The 15,205-nt window shown below is 42.3% G+C and overlaps 1 protein-coding gene across 3 annotated transcripts in view; it reads left to right on the top strand.

Moving 5' to 3' along the window:
- The window catches only part of LOC123997394 (FYVE and coiled-coil domain-containing protein 1-like), a 65,760-nt gene that overhangs the window by 31,317 nt on the left and 19,238 nt on the right, over positions 1 to 15,205 (top strand). For 2 of the 3 annotated variants that reach the window (XR_006832111.1, XM_046301571.1), the window contains exons 10-14: positions 3,060 to 3,178; positions 4,386 to 4,553; positions 5,762 to 5,911; positions 10,349 to 10,578; positions 11,871 to 12,024. Coding sequence is in view for 2 of the 3 variants with exons in the window: in XM_046301571.1 (XP_046157527.1) it covers positions 3,060 to 3,178; positions 4,386 to 4,553; positions 5,762 to 5,911; positions 10,349 to 10,578; positions 11,871 to 12,024 (821 nt within the window). In the remaining variant the exon portion in view is untranslated. The remainder of the gene's footprint in view (positions 1 to 3,059; positions 3,179 to 4,385; positions 4,554 to 5,761; positions 5,912 to 10,348; positions 10,579 to 11,870; positions 12,025 to 15,205) is intronic. The other variant, XM_046301572.1, reaches the window with a different exon arrangement.

The following is a 15,205-nucleotide window of genomic DNA, read 5'->3' on the forward strand; positions in this document are numbered from 1 at the left end:
ACTCCATCACCCTCCTTTTTAGTCAAATAGCCCTTACACAGCCTGGAGGTGTGTTTTGGGTCATTGTCCTGTTGAAAAACAAATGATAGTCCCACTAAGCGCAAACCAGATGGGATGGCATATTGCTGCAGAATGCTGTGGTAGCAATGCTGGTTGTCTGCCTTGAATTCTAAATGAATCACAGACAGTGTCATCAGCAAAGCACCATCACACATCCTCCTCCATGCTTCACGGTGGGAACCACACAAGGTGAGATCAACCATTCACCTACTCTGTGTCTCACAAAGACACATAGGTTAGAACCAAATCAAATCAAATTTATTTATATAGCCCTTCGTACATCAGCTGATATCTCAAAGTGCTGTACAGAAACCCAGTCTAAAACCCCAAACAGCAAGCAATGCAGGTGTAGAAGCACTGTGGCTAGGAAAAACTCCCTAGAAAGGCCAAAACCTAGGAAGAAACCTAGAGAGGAACCAGGCTATGTGGGGTGGCCAGTCCTCTTCTGGCTGTGTCGGGTGGAGATTATAACAGAACATGGCCAAGATGTTCAAATGTTCATAAATGACCAGCATGGTAAAATATTAATAAGGCAGAACAGTTGAAACTGGAGCAGCAGCACAGCCAGGTGGACTGGGGACAGCAAGGAGTCATCATGTCAGGTAGTCCTCAGGCATGGTCCAAGGGCTCAGGTCCTCCGAGAGATAGAGAGAAAGAGAATTAGAGAGAGCACACTTAAATTCACACAGGACACCGAATAGGACAGGAGAAGTACTCCAAATATAACAAACTGACCCTAGCCCCCCGACACAAACTACTGCAGCATAAATACTGGAGGCTGAGACAGGAGGGGTCAGGAGATACTGTGGCCCCATCCGAAAACACCCCCGGACAGGGCCAAACAGGAAGGATATAACCCCACCCACTTTGCCAAAGCACAGCCCCCACACCACTAACCAAAAATCTCAAATTTGGACTCATCAGACCAAAGGACAGATTACCACCGGTTTTATGTCCATTGCTCGTTTTTCTTGGCCCAAGCGCTTCTTGTTGTTGGTATCCTTTTAATAGTGGTTTCTTTGCAGCAGTTCGACCATGAAGGCCTGATTCACGCAGTCTCCTCTGAACAGTTGATGTTGAGATGTGTCTGTTACTTGAACTCTGTGAAGCATTTATTTGGGATGCAATCTGAGGTGCAGTAAACTCTAATGAACTTATTGTCTGCAGCAGAGGTAACTCTGGGACTTCCTTTCCTGTGGCGGTCCTCATGAGAGAGAGTTTCATGTCGCTTGATGGTTTTGCGACTGCACTTGAAGAAACTTTAAAAGTTCTTGAAATTTTCCATATTGACTCACCTTCATGTCTTAAAGTAAAGATGGACTGTCGTTTCTTTAAGCTTATTTGAGCTGTTATTGCCATTATATGGACTTGGTCTTTTACCAAATAGGGCTATCTTCTGTATACCACCCCTACCTTGTTACAACACAAACTGATTGGCTCAAACGCATTAAGAATGAAAGAAATTTCACAAATTAACTTTTAAAATGGCACACCTGTTAATTGAAATGCATCCCAGTTGACTACCTCATGAAGCTGGTTGAGAGAATGCCAAGATTGTGCAAAGCTGTCATCAAGGCAATGAGTTGCTACTTTGAAAAATTTAAATTATATTTGGATTTGTTTAACACTTTTGTTATTTCATGATTTCATATGTGTTATTTTATAGTTTTGTTGTCTTCACTATTATTCTACAATGTAGAAACTAATAAAATAAAGAAAAACCTTGGAATGAGTAGGTGTGTCCAAACTTTTGACTGGTACTGTATGTGTGAGGCAGATTCTCCCAAAAAATCTGCTTTTGATATGGCATTATAGGAGGACTGAATAGTTTGGAGGAGGATATCTTTTGCAATTGGACGAGGGTAGCTCTTTGAAAATGGGAATGGATAGCCTACTTGAACAAGAAAAATGCAGGTATGTGAATTGTGAATAATGAGCATGAGGACAAAAACCTCAAATGTTTCAAAGCACTCTGTTGACCATTTAAAACCTCTATATTCATAAGCTACTTTTAATATCGCAATGCTACTAAACCAGCCTTGATTAAGGGGAAGGTAGGCTATGCTTGTTTTTTTAAATTAAATTAAATCGTTTTTTTATTAACACGATTCACTGTCACAAAAGACGCATCTCTCCTTCCATGGGCACTGTGCATCATGGCTGGATAGTCTGCGCTTCCTCTCTCAAAATCCATTCCATTATCAACTGTGTTACCGTTAAGATGTGTTTTTTGTGGGTCTTAAAACTTCCCATTACTACTGCATGAAATTGTCACTTTTGTGCTTGTTTTTAAGGCAACATCTCAAATATTGACACCCCTCCCACCTCGGCGCAAGCGATCTGTTGTTAGACAGGCAAATGACCGAACCTGGCGTTAATGTAGGTGCTGCAGTTTTTAAAATGAAATTGCCAGTGCTTTGACAGTTTTTCAATCACAAGATAGACCACTTTAGGATACACCGGCGCAGAACAACTGATTGGCTCAATGGCATGTCTGTTTAGCAGCTGACACTGGAATAGCGGAAAGAAAGAATCAGTAAGAGGAATTTGTGAAAGATCATATTGTGTGTAGAAAAAGTTTTTTCATCTTGTTTTTTTATGTTTTCATTAGAGAGGCAGAGGAATGAATATGACAAAGGGAAAAGGTAAAAATACAAAAAGGGGGCGAGAGGAGCAGGGCTTCACACACCTGACTGGGTTAATGAATACCCTGAAAATTAGATTAGCTCAGTGTTCATAAACCGAGGATGATAAAACTGAGGGCAGGGTGGTGTGAATCTCCTGCCTCTCCCTGCATAGAGAGTCTGCCTGTACTATAATACTTTGCTATGATTGAGTGAAGAAGGAGAGAGTTAATTTACAAAGCATCGCTCCTCTGTAGACTTCTTAATCCTTTCTTTGTCTGTATTTAAAGGGGTCAGCAGATCATCTGTTTACGAAAGCTTTTTTGGTAAAAAAATAAAATAAACGAGTGTATGTTATGATTATGTTTGATGAAGGGGGTGAATGAGGAATACTCACGGCTGATTGGAGAGAAGGATGCTCACGTCGCAAAGTCGGAAGCTGCTATTCGTCAGAGTGAGGGAGAGATTCAGCGACTGAGAGACTCTGTCACCAGGTATGGCTATAATCCCCCTTCCATTTACCTCTCATTTCATACAAAATAGTGACTAAAATATTAGTCAAACTCATGTTTTTCAATGGCAATTGACGAGACTATAACTGACTAAATAAACACAGAAAAACTATAACTAAACAGAAATTATGTTTCAGTTGACTAAAACGGAACGAGAAAAAATTATCTCTGTGAATAAAATCGGACTACTAAGTGGACTGGATAAGGTTTTTTGGGGAGATTATGCTTTTCAATGATAATAAGCACAAGCTAACCAGTCACCATCAGCCTTCTACTTAGCTACCTTTTGCCTGGTTAAGAAACCCAAGCTGCTTTACAAAATAAAAAACAATAGCAGCATTGAGTTTAATAGTAAAACAAGTTTAGCTATGTTTTTCTCTCCCTTGAGCATAGAAAAGTAGCCAGTCTTTAAATTTGTAGTCTCGCTCAACCCTCCCACTTTCCTCACTGCATTTCATAGCCAGGTTCTGTAGCCAACATGGCCAAGTCTCCCTCTTTCCCTGGTAGAAAACGTCTCAAAGTCCTTACCGTTCCAAAGATATGACCCATTATACATTTTTGGTTTCTATTGTGCGTTGGCGGCCGCCTCTTACGTTCATGATGCATATCTCGGGCCGTTCTAAAACTGGGTTACTTGCGGACCGGACTGTTTACCATATGTTTAGTCCACACCTTGTTCAGTCATGTCACCTTATTATTAATAGCAGGGCCGTGGCGGTCACAAAATGTTGTCAACCAGTGATTGTCAAACAAATAACTACCTGTCTCACGGTAATTGACCGTTAATTAACATAAACATGTCTAGCATCTCCTGGCTTTCACGCACAGCCTACAAGCTACTGATGCAGTCCTTTTGGAACATCTACATTAAAAAAGTGTAATAAATCCATTTAACATAGCGTACACCAAGGAGGAGCAAAAGTATGGACCATTGGCTGTATCCGGCCCACCGGGCACTTCAAAATATCTATTGATATTCATTGATTTTGACAATAACTAGACTAAATCATTATTCAAATAACAAAAATGTGACTTAATAATATTTTCAACTAAAATATAATTAAGGCTAGAATAATATATATAAATATATAGATTGGACAAGACAACTGAGTCAAAGATGTAATCGTACACGCTCCCTCTTCCATTCGTTTAATCCCTTTCACTCCCTTCTAATCGCTCCCCCATTTAGTGCCAAGGAGGCTCTCTTGGAGGTCCAGGCGGCGCGTGAGGAGCTGAAGAAGAAATTGGAGCAGGCCGAGAATGACAAGCATAGTCATTGCCTCAGGACGACAGCAGAGATTGACGACCTCTACCGAACCAAGAGCACCCTGGAGGAGCGCCTCATCGAACTAATCAAGTACGCCCTGGGCCTTCCACCCTCCTCTGCACCTGCCCCGAGCCATGGGAGGAAACAGAAAAGTGACAGCTGCACCTTTTGATCTGTAGAGGGGGAGGAGCTTTGTTTAGGAACTTGAAAGGGTGTTGATGACTTGTTTTCCCCCCTTTGTTTGGGCGATCAGATGGCATGTTATGTCTGGGTTCTGCCCTCTTAGCTGAGCCCTGGGGGAAGTGTGTGTTCTGAAGATGCTCTCCCTTAGCGAACATAGTTTGGGCCTTTGATATGCCATCTCACCACTGATAGCCTCATCTGATGAGAAGGAGGGAGGGAAAGGAAATAGATGGATGGGGGGGAAAAGGGTATAAAAAGTGACACAGAGGAGGGTGACGAAGAAATAAGTTGTTTGGAGACCGACAGAAACCCATTTGGAATTCCAAATCAACCGGTAGGCACTTCTGTAGGTGTAAAACAATTGGTTAGGTGTATCCAATATACAGCTAAACGGGCAAGATGAAAGAACTACTGTACTGTATGGATTACACATATCCGATCTGTTAATCTACTATACATAAAGTGCCTAGGAGTAGTCGATTTGAAATTCAGAAAGTCTACGATTTCAAGGAGAAAGAGAATGCGAGGGGGATTTCAAGAGGGAGAAGAATGAAGAGAAAGCCACAGCTCTCTCTCTCTCTCCGTCTCAGCTATTCGCATAGCTCTCATCCCCAGTAGGGGATAAAACACATCCCTGGGGTCTCCTTAAACCACTAGAGTGCTTTTATTTACAGTCTTCATTTACTCTTTCACTTTTTCCTATTCCTTACTGCTCATTGCCAGAAAGATGCACTCCAGAACAGGGGGTCATTGGAAAGTGCCGGTGGAATTAGATTATGACAATGTAAACAGAATAGCATGAGTAATGATTATGTGGTCCTCAAATACCCATAAACCATACAAATGTATGATTCACTCGTTACAAAGAAACCATGCCTGAATGAACCTAACTGAGCGGATAATTGCCATACTCTGTCACTCTCTGATGAACAGAGGGGAACAACCAGATTTGTATAACCCATGTTCTTTTTGGCAGCAGGTCCTGCGCTCTAACCCCCCACCTGTGTATGTGTGTGTGTACCCGTGTGTGTTTGTGACCTTTTGGGTGCTTTGTACTTCGATGCTGGATCCAAACATTCAAAATGTATTCACGGCGTGTGTATGTGCTCCGGCAGGGATAAGGACATTCTGTGGCAGAAGTCCGATGCTCTGGAGTTTGAGCAGAAGCTGCGTGCAGAGGAACGCTGGTTGCAGGACAAGGAGGCCACCCACTGCCTGGGCTGTCAGGGCCATTTCACCTGGTGGCTACGCCGACACCACTGCAGGTGGGCACTGAGAGGGCACTGACTCACCAAATGGCCATATTACATCATGTTACGGGAACCGTAGACAAGGTGTTAATTGCTATTAGAGAGTCGGTGACTAGAAATTGCTAACTCTTCTTTTTTTTCTTATCGTGACTTTTTTTCTTAAGACTACGGTCTGACTGGTAATGATTGAAAACATTGTGATACACCTATACACCAGTGGAGGCTCCTCATATGAGGAAGGGGAGGACCATCCTCCTCTGGGATTTTCAAACATTCAAAAAGTTATCCTTTTTTTAGATAAAACTATGCTAAATATAATCACGTCACCAAATAATTTATTGATTAACACATACTATTTTGCTAAGAAATGTCTACAGCAGCCTCAACAGCACTCTGTAGGGTAGCACCATGGTGTAGCCGGAGGACTGCTAGCTTCCGTCCACCTCTGGGTACATTGACTTCAATACAAATCTCACCCCCTTCCATAGACAAATACAGTAATTAGGACAACTTCAGGTGGATGTCCTCCAACTTATCAGAGCTCTTGCAGCATGAACTGACATGTTGTCCACCCAATCAATCAGAAAATGAATCTAGTATTGAAAGCATAAGATACAGCCTAGCTAGCACTGCAGTTTGATTGGGTGGACAAATTAATTCCTTTCAAAATGAAGGACAAGCAAGCAAGAGAGAAAGATTACATTTTTTTTACTTTCAGTTTCACTTAGCTAGCAAATGCAGCTAGCTACTTTACCCTACTCAAACAGAGGGATGCTATGTTAGCTAGCTGGCTATGACTATCCAACACAACACTGGAACTCTTCCAAGTCAAGGTAAGCTTTTGGTTTTTACAAATGTATTGCCACTGTAGCCCGCCGGTGTAAGTACTAAACTGCTTACTGACTGTACAATGTAACACTGTACACCAGGGGTCCCCAAACTTTTTCCTGTGAGGGCCACATAACTTTTCCCTTCTCTGATGGGGGGCCGGTGTCAGTTTGTAACAGAAAAAGTGTGACGATCGTAGGGGAGCTTAAAATTTTTATTGTTTTCCAGAAAGCCACACATAACCAAATAACCCTTTCCAGGTTCTTTACAGAAAAAAAGTCAGGAAACAAATAATAACACTATTAATGAAATAAATAATAACTAAATAACCCTCTCTGAGTTCTTCACAGAAAAAAACAGGAAATAAATAACTAAATAACTCTCTCTGGGTTCTTCATAGAAAAAAAAGCCATGGAACATTAACTTTCTGTCGTGCCATGCACAATCTTAACAGATAAAAGTTCAGCTCAGTTGTCAGAGCAGAATCTCTCTGACACATATGAGCAGTCTCTTAAAGTTCTTGTGTTCCTTCCTTATAATCCTTTTGTAGGTTCCAGTAGGCTTGTAGACACCGCTGTTTGCAGCTCTCTCTCATCAACTTCCCTGTGAAAACCACAAAAGAAGCAGGTTGAGAAACTGAACTAAGTGATACAGCACCTACACAGCACAATACATTTCACTACCAGTATGGTTGTAAAGATGGATTTTATCCCAGTAGATTTTATTATGATTATATTTGTTTATGCTCAGAATGACTCATTCAAGTCAGAAAAGTGAGCTTACCTATGCATGTTCATCAGTGTGAACTGTGGGCCTGCATCTGGCTGGTGAGAAGTTGAATATCAGGTTCCATTCTAGTTACAGCCAGTCTCAAGCACTGATGCAAATGTTCATCTGTCAATCTTGATCTCATCGGGGTTTTCAGCAGTTTCATGCGAGAAAAGGTTTTCTCGCAGATATACGTGCTGCCAAAAACTGTGGACATTTTCATTGCGTGTTTTTTGATGTTTGGATATGTGTCGTTTGGGAGGGCGGCATAGAAGTCAATGAGACTGTTGGGCTTGAATGCGTCTTTCAGAACATCACAGTTCTGTAACTCAGCCAACTCAAACTGATATGAAGGCTGGGCTTCATCAATGTCGGCAACAAAGGGGTTCTGAAAAAGACGGATTTCTTTTGCATGAACATGTAGTTCACTGAATCGCACACCAAACTCTGCCTTCAGCATTTCCAGTGCTTCCACGCACTTTTCAGCTGGGAACGGGACCGCTGGGTTCTCTGTCGACAGGTTTTGGGTAGCAGGAAGATGGACGAAGTTGCGCTTTTTCACTTGTTCCAAAAGCAGCGCTAATTTCACCTCAAATGCTTTTATGTGTGAATACATGTCGCAAATGAGTTTCCCCTCGCCTTGTAGCTGCAAGTTAAGGCTGTTAAGTATTTCTGTCACGTCTGTTAAAAATGCCAGGTGCCATTTCCATTCTGGGTCGATCAGCTCTGGGACCGTTTTGTCTTTTAAATGAAGAAATGCGTTAATTTCGGGTAGCAGCTCGTAAAAACACCTCAAAACTCTGCCCCGGCTCAGCCATCGGACCTCTGTGTAGTACAGCACATCTCCGTGCATAGACTCCAGTTCAGACAGGAATTCTTGGAACTGCCTGTGTTTAAGTTCCTTTGCTCTGATGAAGTTTATGCACGACACCACAACCTTCATTACAGAATCCCACGTCAACACTTTGCAGCACTGTGCTTGCTGGTGAATTAGGTAGTGGACTCGTAGCGGGGCGGTGAGACCCCTTTTTTCCAACTCCCGGTTCATGCGTCCTATTAGACCGCGAGTTTCGCCCACCATGCTAGGAGCCCCGTCAGTCGTGATGCTAGCTAGCTTTGACCAGTCCAGGTCCAACTTCTCCATGGTTTGGCACACTTTGTCAAAAATATCCTCTCCCGTTGTAGTCCCTTTGAGACTTTGGAGGGCTGCCAGCTCCTCGCATATCTCAAAGTTTGCGCTAACTCCACGAATAAAAATGAGCAGTTGCGCTGTGTCTTGCACGTCCGTGCTCTCATCCAGTGCTAATGAAAAAAAGTCAAATTCTTTAGTCTTCTGCTGCAGCTGGGCATATACATTACTCCCGATTTTCTTCAACGCGTCTGGTGATTGTACTCGCCGACAGACTTACGGCATTAAATGCATCTTTCTTCTCGGGACACACCTCCTCCGCGACAGCATCCATACATTTCTTAACAAACTCTCCGTCAGTGAAAGGCTTACCGCTTCTTGCTATCAGTTTAGCAACCCGAAAGCTGGCCCGAACGGATGCCTGGTTCAGCTGAGCTTGGCGTACAAATGTATTCTGCTGAGATAGTAGTCCACTTTTTAGCTTTGAGAGTTTGTCTGCTCGTATTTGGCCTTGCAAGCTATCGTACTTGTCTTTGTGACGGGATTCATAGTGTCGGCGAAGATTGTATTCTTTGAATACCGCCACCGTCTCTTGACAGATGAGACAAAACAGCCTTTTCTTTGCATTGAACAAAAAAAATAATCGTTTGTCCACTGCAGGTTAAATACCCTGCATTCTGAATCAATTTTTCTATTACCTAACCTTTTCGCCATTATTCCGTTTTCTCTTTGACAGGGCCGGGCCTAGGATTTTCTTTCTGGAGGCCAAATAGGAAAAAAATTCGATAGCGTCTCTGGTATTGTTGTATCCGGCCCGCGGGCCGTAGTTTGGTGACCACTGCTGTACACTGTAACGTTATTAGGTATGTTGACTATGACGTTACTTTAGCTAATATGGTGACAACGATGTAGGCTGTGGGTAGCAGTTTGGCTTAGAAAGGTTTTTTCGCCTGGACACATACTGCTGATGTGTTGTGCATTAATGTCCACAAGCGACGAAGGGAAAATATGAGAGGAGGATATAGATGCGAGAAGGAATAAAACGTGGCTATTATGAAAGTGAACTGTATTTACGTGTGATCAGGGGTGTATTCATTCCACTGATTTTAAACGGGATAAACATACCTGAATTTGTCCAATAGAAACTCTTGTTTGCAACTATTGGACTAATTATCACACACTTTATCAGCTAGATGCAGGCAAGAGTGTGCAAGGCGGTATTGAATGTGTCACTGTCTGTCCATGTGTCACTGTATGTCACCTCAAATTCTTCTCTTGACCTGTGTGAACCCCTACATTGTAAACTTTCATTCATAGGCTATGTTGTAGCAACCTCATGATGGGTATAGGGAAAATTAGAGTATCATGTAATAGCCTAAACCTATCTCTGTGAATGGAATATATGAATGACAGTCATTCAATATGCTGTAATAGAAATAAGGCCATGCTGATCAAATTGTCCTCCCTCATCTTTAACGCCACTGACCGCCACTGTTATACACATTTGTAAACAGACCATTTTACATAGTGGTTACAATGGACAGAGGTGGTGAATCTGGCGATATTGCCAGGATGGTTGATTGAGTATATTGGCTAATAATTCCACGGTCTCAATTATATTAGACTTTCAGGCAATTCAGTATTTGAATTGGCATTTTAGTAATTTAACTCCTGTATTGAATGAATGTTCCACAGTGATACAATACTCGACTCTCTTCTTGTTTCAGGCTGTGTGGACGCATCTTCTGCTACTACTGCAGTAACAACTTTGTGATGACCAAGCACAGTGGGAAAAAGGAGCGTTGCTGTAGGGAGTGTTACACCCAACATAGAGCCGTGGTGGAGAGGTTCACAGAGGGTGAGCTGAGTCCCTCCGACACCCAGCTGCCTCCCCCCGTAATTGGGCCTCACTCACTCCCCAAACCAGCCCCCTACAAACCTACTCCCAGGGTTACAGGTGAGATATAGATGGTCTCACGTATGCCCATGCAAATACACGTACACACTCCTAGTATGCGCACTCAAAAACCCACACATACAAATACATGCTCACACACACACTCGCAAAGGCCTTTTTCAAACACTCAGTCGAAAGGGACACGTATTTAAGCAAACCCCCATTAGACAATTTGATTGAAAAACACAATTTGTCACAATTACTCTGGCCTTCTTTCACGGTTGTGTAAAGTGGTTTTGTGTTGAATAGGGAAGTCATAACAGGTACTGAAACAAGAGCATCCTCTGCACCCTGTGGAATAAGAACAGAAACCTTCTGGCATTCCTAACCATTCTAGTGGTATACTTCCATTATCTTGTTCTAAGCAAAAGGGCGAGGGGTGGTAGGTGCCACCTCTATTAAATTGTCTTAATCTCCCTTCTGCTTTACTGCTTTCATGAACAAAAATGGCAGAAACCACAGCGGAGGTTGCTTGGCAAACATCTGCCTTGTTTTTGTCACATTATTTTACTGGGAAGGGAAAATGTACGGATACTACAGGTTTCAAGTCTTCATATTCCTCAAAAGGTAAGTTCTGCTGTAGAACAGCCAAAGCCCAATGACGTGCGTCGTCATCACACATACAAAAACCTGACAGATGGGATAAGATAAGAAGTTCAAAGAGAGGCTAGTAAAAACATCAAGAGATACTATATGATTAGAAAGGTTAAAACATTATGGAAAACATCACAGCACAATTGAAAAATATATGGCCCATGGAAACCAAACGAGGGGGGGTCTGTGGTGAGAGGTGGGATGGGCTGAGAGTGGCTGAGGGGGTGGGATTAAAGAGCTTATGTTTGGTAATGTGTTATTGTTATGTGACTGCTTTATATAAAAGTACCATGTGTGTAAAGCGTGTATGCAAAATGTCTATGTAAAATGTGTATGTAAAATGTTTGTACAGTACCAGTCTGGACCTGTATGTGTAGCAGAAAAGCTGAAAAAAATGTATATATATATTTGTCCTCCGAAGGTGGATAGGTAAAAAAAAAGATATATATTTTTTTGTAAAAGAACATCAAGACAAAAGCCTTGGTGATCACAATTTGCTGTACATAAAAACATAATGTGATCTCTATGGCTTTTCTATGTGTAAAACATGTATGACTGCCTGGGATAGAATTGGGTATAGGTGTGACTTCTTGCTCCTGCTATGTCTTTAGACGGCTCTTATAAACACTTTATTAATGCATACATACAGGCTAGTGTTACAAGTACATGACTGGTTTGATCACCTGTTTCCTGTGCAGTGTCAGACCCCAGCACCAAGACTGATGACGGGGCCTATGACATCATCACAGAGGAGGATGCGAACGGTATCTATGACACTGACTCGCTGTCCCTAACCACAGGGGATTCACTGGAGGGGGAGCAGGACACACGGCCACTGGGGGCGCTAGAAATGTGAGTGCAACCAGACATGGACAGATACCTAGCCAAATAAACACACACACACACACACGTGTACACACACACACGCATGCGCCTATACACAAACGTGGGTACACACACACACACAGCATTCCAAGTGCACAGTCATGACAAACTCTTGAGTTATGACAAGCTCTCTCTCAAAGAGTCATGAAAAACTCTCAAATCTCTCAAAGACGTGCACTCATTTCATGACAAAAAGTTGAGTCCTTTAGGAGGACTCTGAGCAAAAAGCTGATTTCCAGTGGCATGCAGTGAACGGGCTTATCTCGTACCACAGAATTCCCTCAAAGTAAGACTTTATTCACAGCAAATATATCTTTATTTTTCAATATTAAGAATTCCAACGGTATTGGCATAAAACTTCTTATGGGCAGGTGGGACGGTAGCGTCCCACCTGGCCAACATCTGGTGAAATTGCAGAGCGCGAAATTCAAACTACAGAATTATAAACATTTAACTTTCATAAAATCACAAGTGTAATACATCAAAATAAAGTTTACCTTCTTGTTAATCCAGCCGCTGTGTCATATTTCAAAAAGGCTTTACGGCGAAAGCACACCATGCGATTATCTGAGGACAGCGCCCCGTATACAAAACCATGAAAAACATTTTTCAACCAGGCAGGTGCGACACGAAAGTCAGAAATAGCGATATAAAAAATGCCTTATCTTTGATGATCTTCTTCTGTTGGCACTCCAAAAGGTCCCAAGTACATCACAAATGGTCCTTTTGTTCGATAATGTCCTTCTTTATATCCATACAAACTCAGTTTAGCTGGCGCGCTTCAGTCAATAATCCACCCAGTTTCCCTCCCATCAAAATGCATCCCAAACGTTACTAATATACTTTTCCAAACAAGTCAAACAACGTTTATAATCAAACCTTAGGTACCCTAATAAGTAAATAAATGATCAAATTTAAGACGGAGAATCGTTACTATCTGCCGGAGAAAAATACCAAAGAATGCGCTCTCATGGTTTGTCCTCGGGGTTTCGCAGGCCATATCAGTTCTGTTATACACACAGATATTATTTTAACAATTTTAGAAATTTTAGAGTGTTTTCTATCCAGATCTACCAATTATGCATATCCTAGCTTCTGGGCCTGAGTAACAGGCAGTTTACTTTGGGCACGCTTGTCATATGGACGTGAAAATACTGCCCCCTACCCAAGAGAGGTTAACGTTTCGGGAAGTAACAACTAGCCCTCACGTGGATGCCGTACAAGATATGCAGCACTCCAATGGATCCTGATGATCTTGCAAGTGTGATCAGAGTGATTGTCCGTGAGGAAATATCCTCCACTCACATCACCAAGCTGAGCCCAGTCAACAACACAGTAGTGAAACTTCAAACCACGGTCATCAATTGAGACTAAAAGGAAAAAGATCTCAAGGTTTCAGCTACCGCCCTACACACCTGGCTGGAAACGGTGGAGAAGAACTATGACACATTGCTAGTTGCAAATAAGCTGCTGGAGGAAAAGACGCAGGTGCTGGGAAACCACGACAGGAAATGTAATTTGAGAATAATCGGATTGGATCACGGAATCCAAAGATGGTTAACCAACAGCCTATGTAAGCACAGATCTACGGAAACAGCAAGCTACCTACAACCAGGTGAGAAGACTACTGCGCGAAACTAACCTGAGGTACAGCGTGGTTCACCCGGCGAAGCATCAACAACAAGACCCACGCAAGCCTCGGAAGCAATGGAAGTCAAACCAATGCTGGATTCCTCCCCCGACCATAATCTACTCGGCCTCACAGGCTTTCTGACCCCCCCCCCCCCTTTCTGTATTATTTATTTTGCATTCAACTCCAGTCTGTCTTTGTGTGGCTGTTCAACCCACTTACTTTTTTACACCCTCTTGACCCTCTTCGACGGGACCCACGAATAGAATGTCCCAGAGGGAACTGAACAGCAATGAGCAAATTACTGTTCAAATTAGGATCTGTTGAATGCTTCATATTTGTCCCTATTAAATGGTGACTGTACAAACATTATTTGGTTTCACGCTTATGAGTTTTTATTTCACGTTAATGATTTCATGTGATTTATTATCCCCCCCCCCCCCTTTCTAGTCCAGTGGAATGTATTTGGTATTTAGATTATGGGACTATAATAGAGGGAGCTCTGTGGATGGGCTATTTGTTCCTGTCATGCCAGAGCCCTGCAACTGAATGCATCGTTGTTGGAGTCTACAAGAAAGGGATGTTGTAAATATTACGAATATAACACAGCTGCAATGCAATCATGAATATTCCCTTTTTGGTGGGAGGGTAGGGGAGGGAAAGGGGGGGGTTTATATGAGTTGCGACCTGGGGAGACTCCTGGCAAATGTGATTTGGCAAAAAAATCTTTTTTTTTACATATTCTATGCTGGTTACTGAATACACATCTATTTACTTTTTAAGTTATCAGTGCTTTCTTGGAATTTACAGGGCATGAATGAACAAAGAAAATGTACTACTACAGTTTTGATATTATCAATAGGAAGTGGTAGACATTCCCATGCTCTAGGAAACTCATAATAATGATGGATGATATAAGCAAAATAGAAAACAACAACTTCAAGGTGGCTGCCTCCTCTACTGCTAATAATTCAACAAAAGTAGTAAGGGACAGATCCACATTTAATGGGGAGGGCCGCCCCCCCCATAGAATTAATAAAAAATAATGTTTACGACTACAAATAGCAATAACTGTAGCGACTCTGTGTTTATCAACTTTGCCACTTCAGCATGCTTTGGTGGCACAGACGATGCCACACAGGGCTACGGACCTGAAGTTTGACGGTTTGCCGACGAGGTCCCTCTCCCTGCCTGTTTAATTACACTACGACCAGAGCCGGCTGCAGATAATTGTCAGCTAGGTAGAAATAGGATTTTCTATATTTTGATGCCATATTTATAGTTATATAAAATATATGCAATGATTTTTCCACCAACAGGTGACTGTGCCAATGCACCACACAACCAATCGACAAAGGATAACGATTTCGGAAACTTGCGTTTTCAACATCACAAACATCTTGACAAACAGAAAGCCTCATAAAAAGCATGAGCTGGCGAACACCCAGAGAAAATGATTTAGTGTAGAGGTGCTGACTAACGGTGAATAAACTGTAAGCTATAGAAACAAAGGGAGTC

This window comes from Oncorhynchus gorbuscha, linkage group LG15 (genome assembly GCF_021184085.1).
Source record: "Oncorhynchus gorbuscha isolate QuinsamMale2020 ecotype Even-year linkage group LG15, OgorEven_v1.0, whole genome shotgun sequence".
NCBI classification, from domain to species: Eukaryota; Metazoa; Chordata; class Actinopteri; order Salmoniformes; family Salmonidae; genus Oncorhynchus; species Oncorhynchus gorbuscha.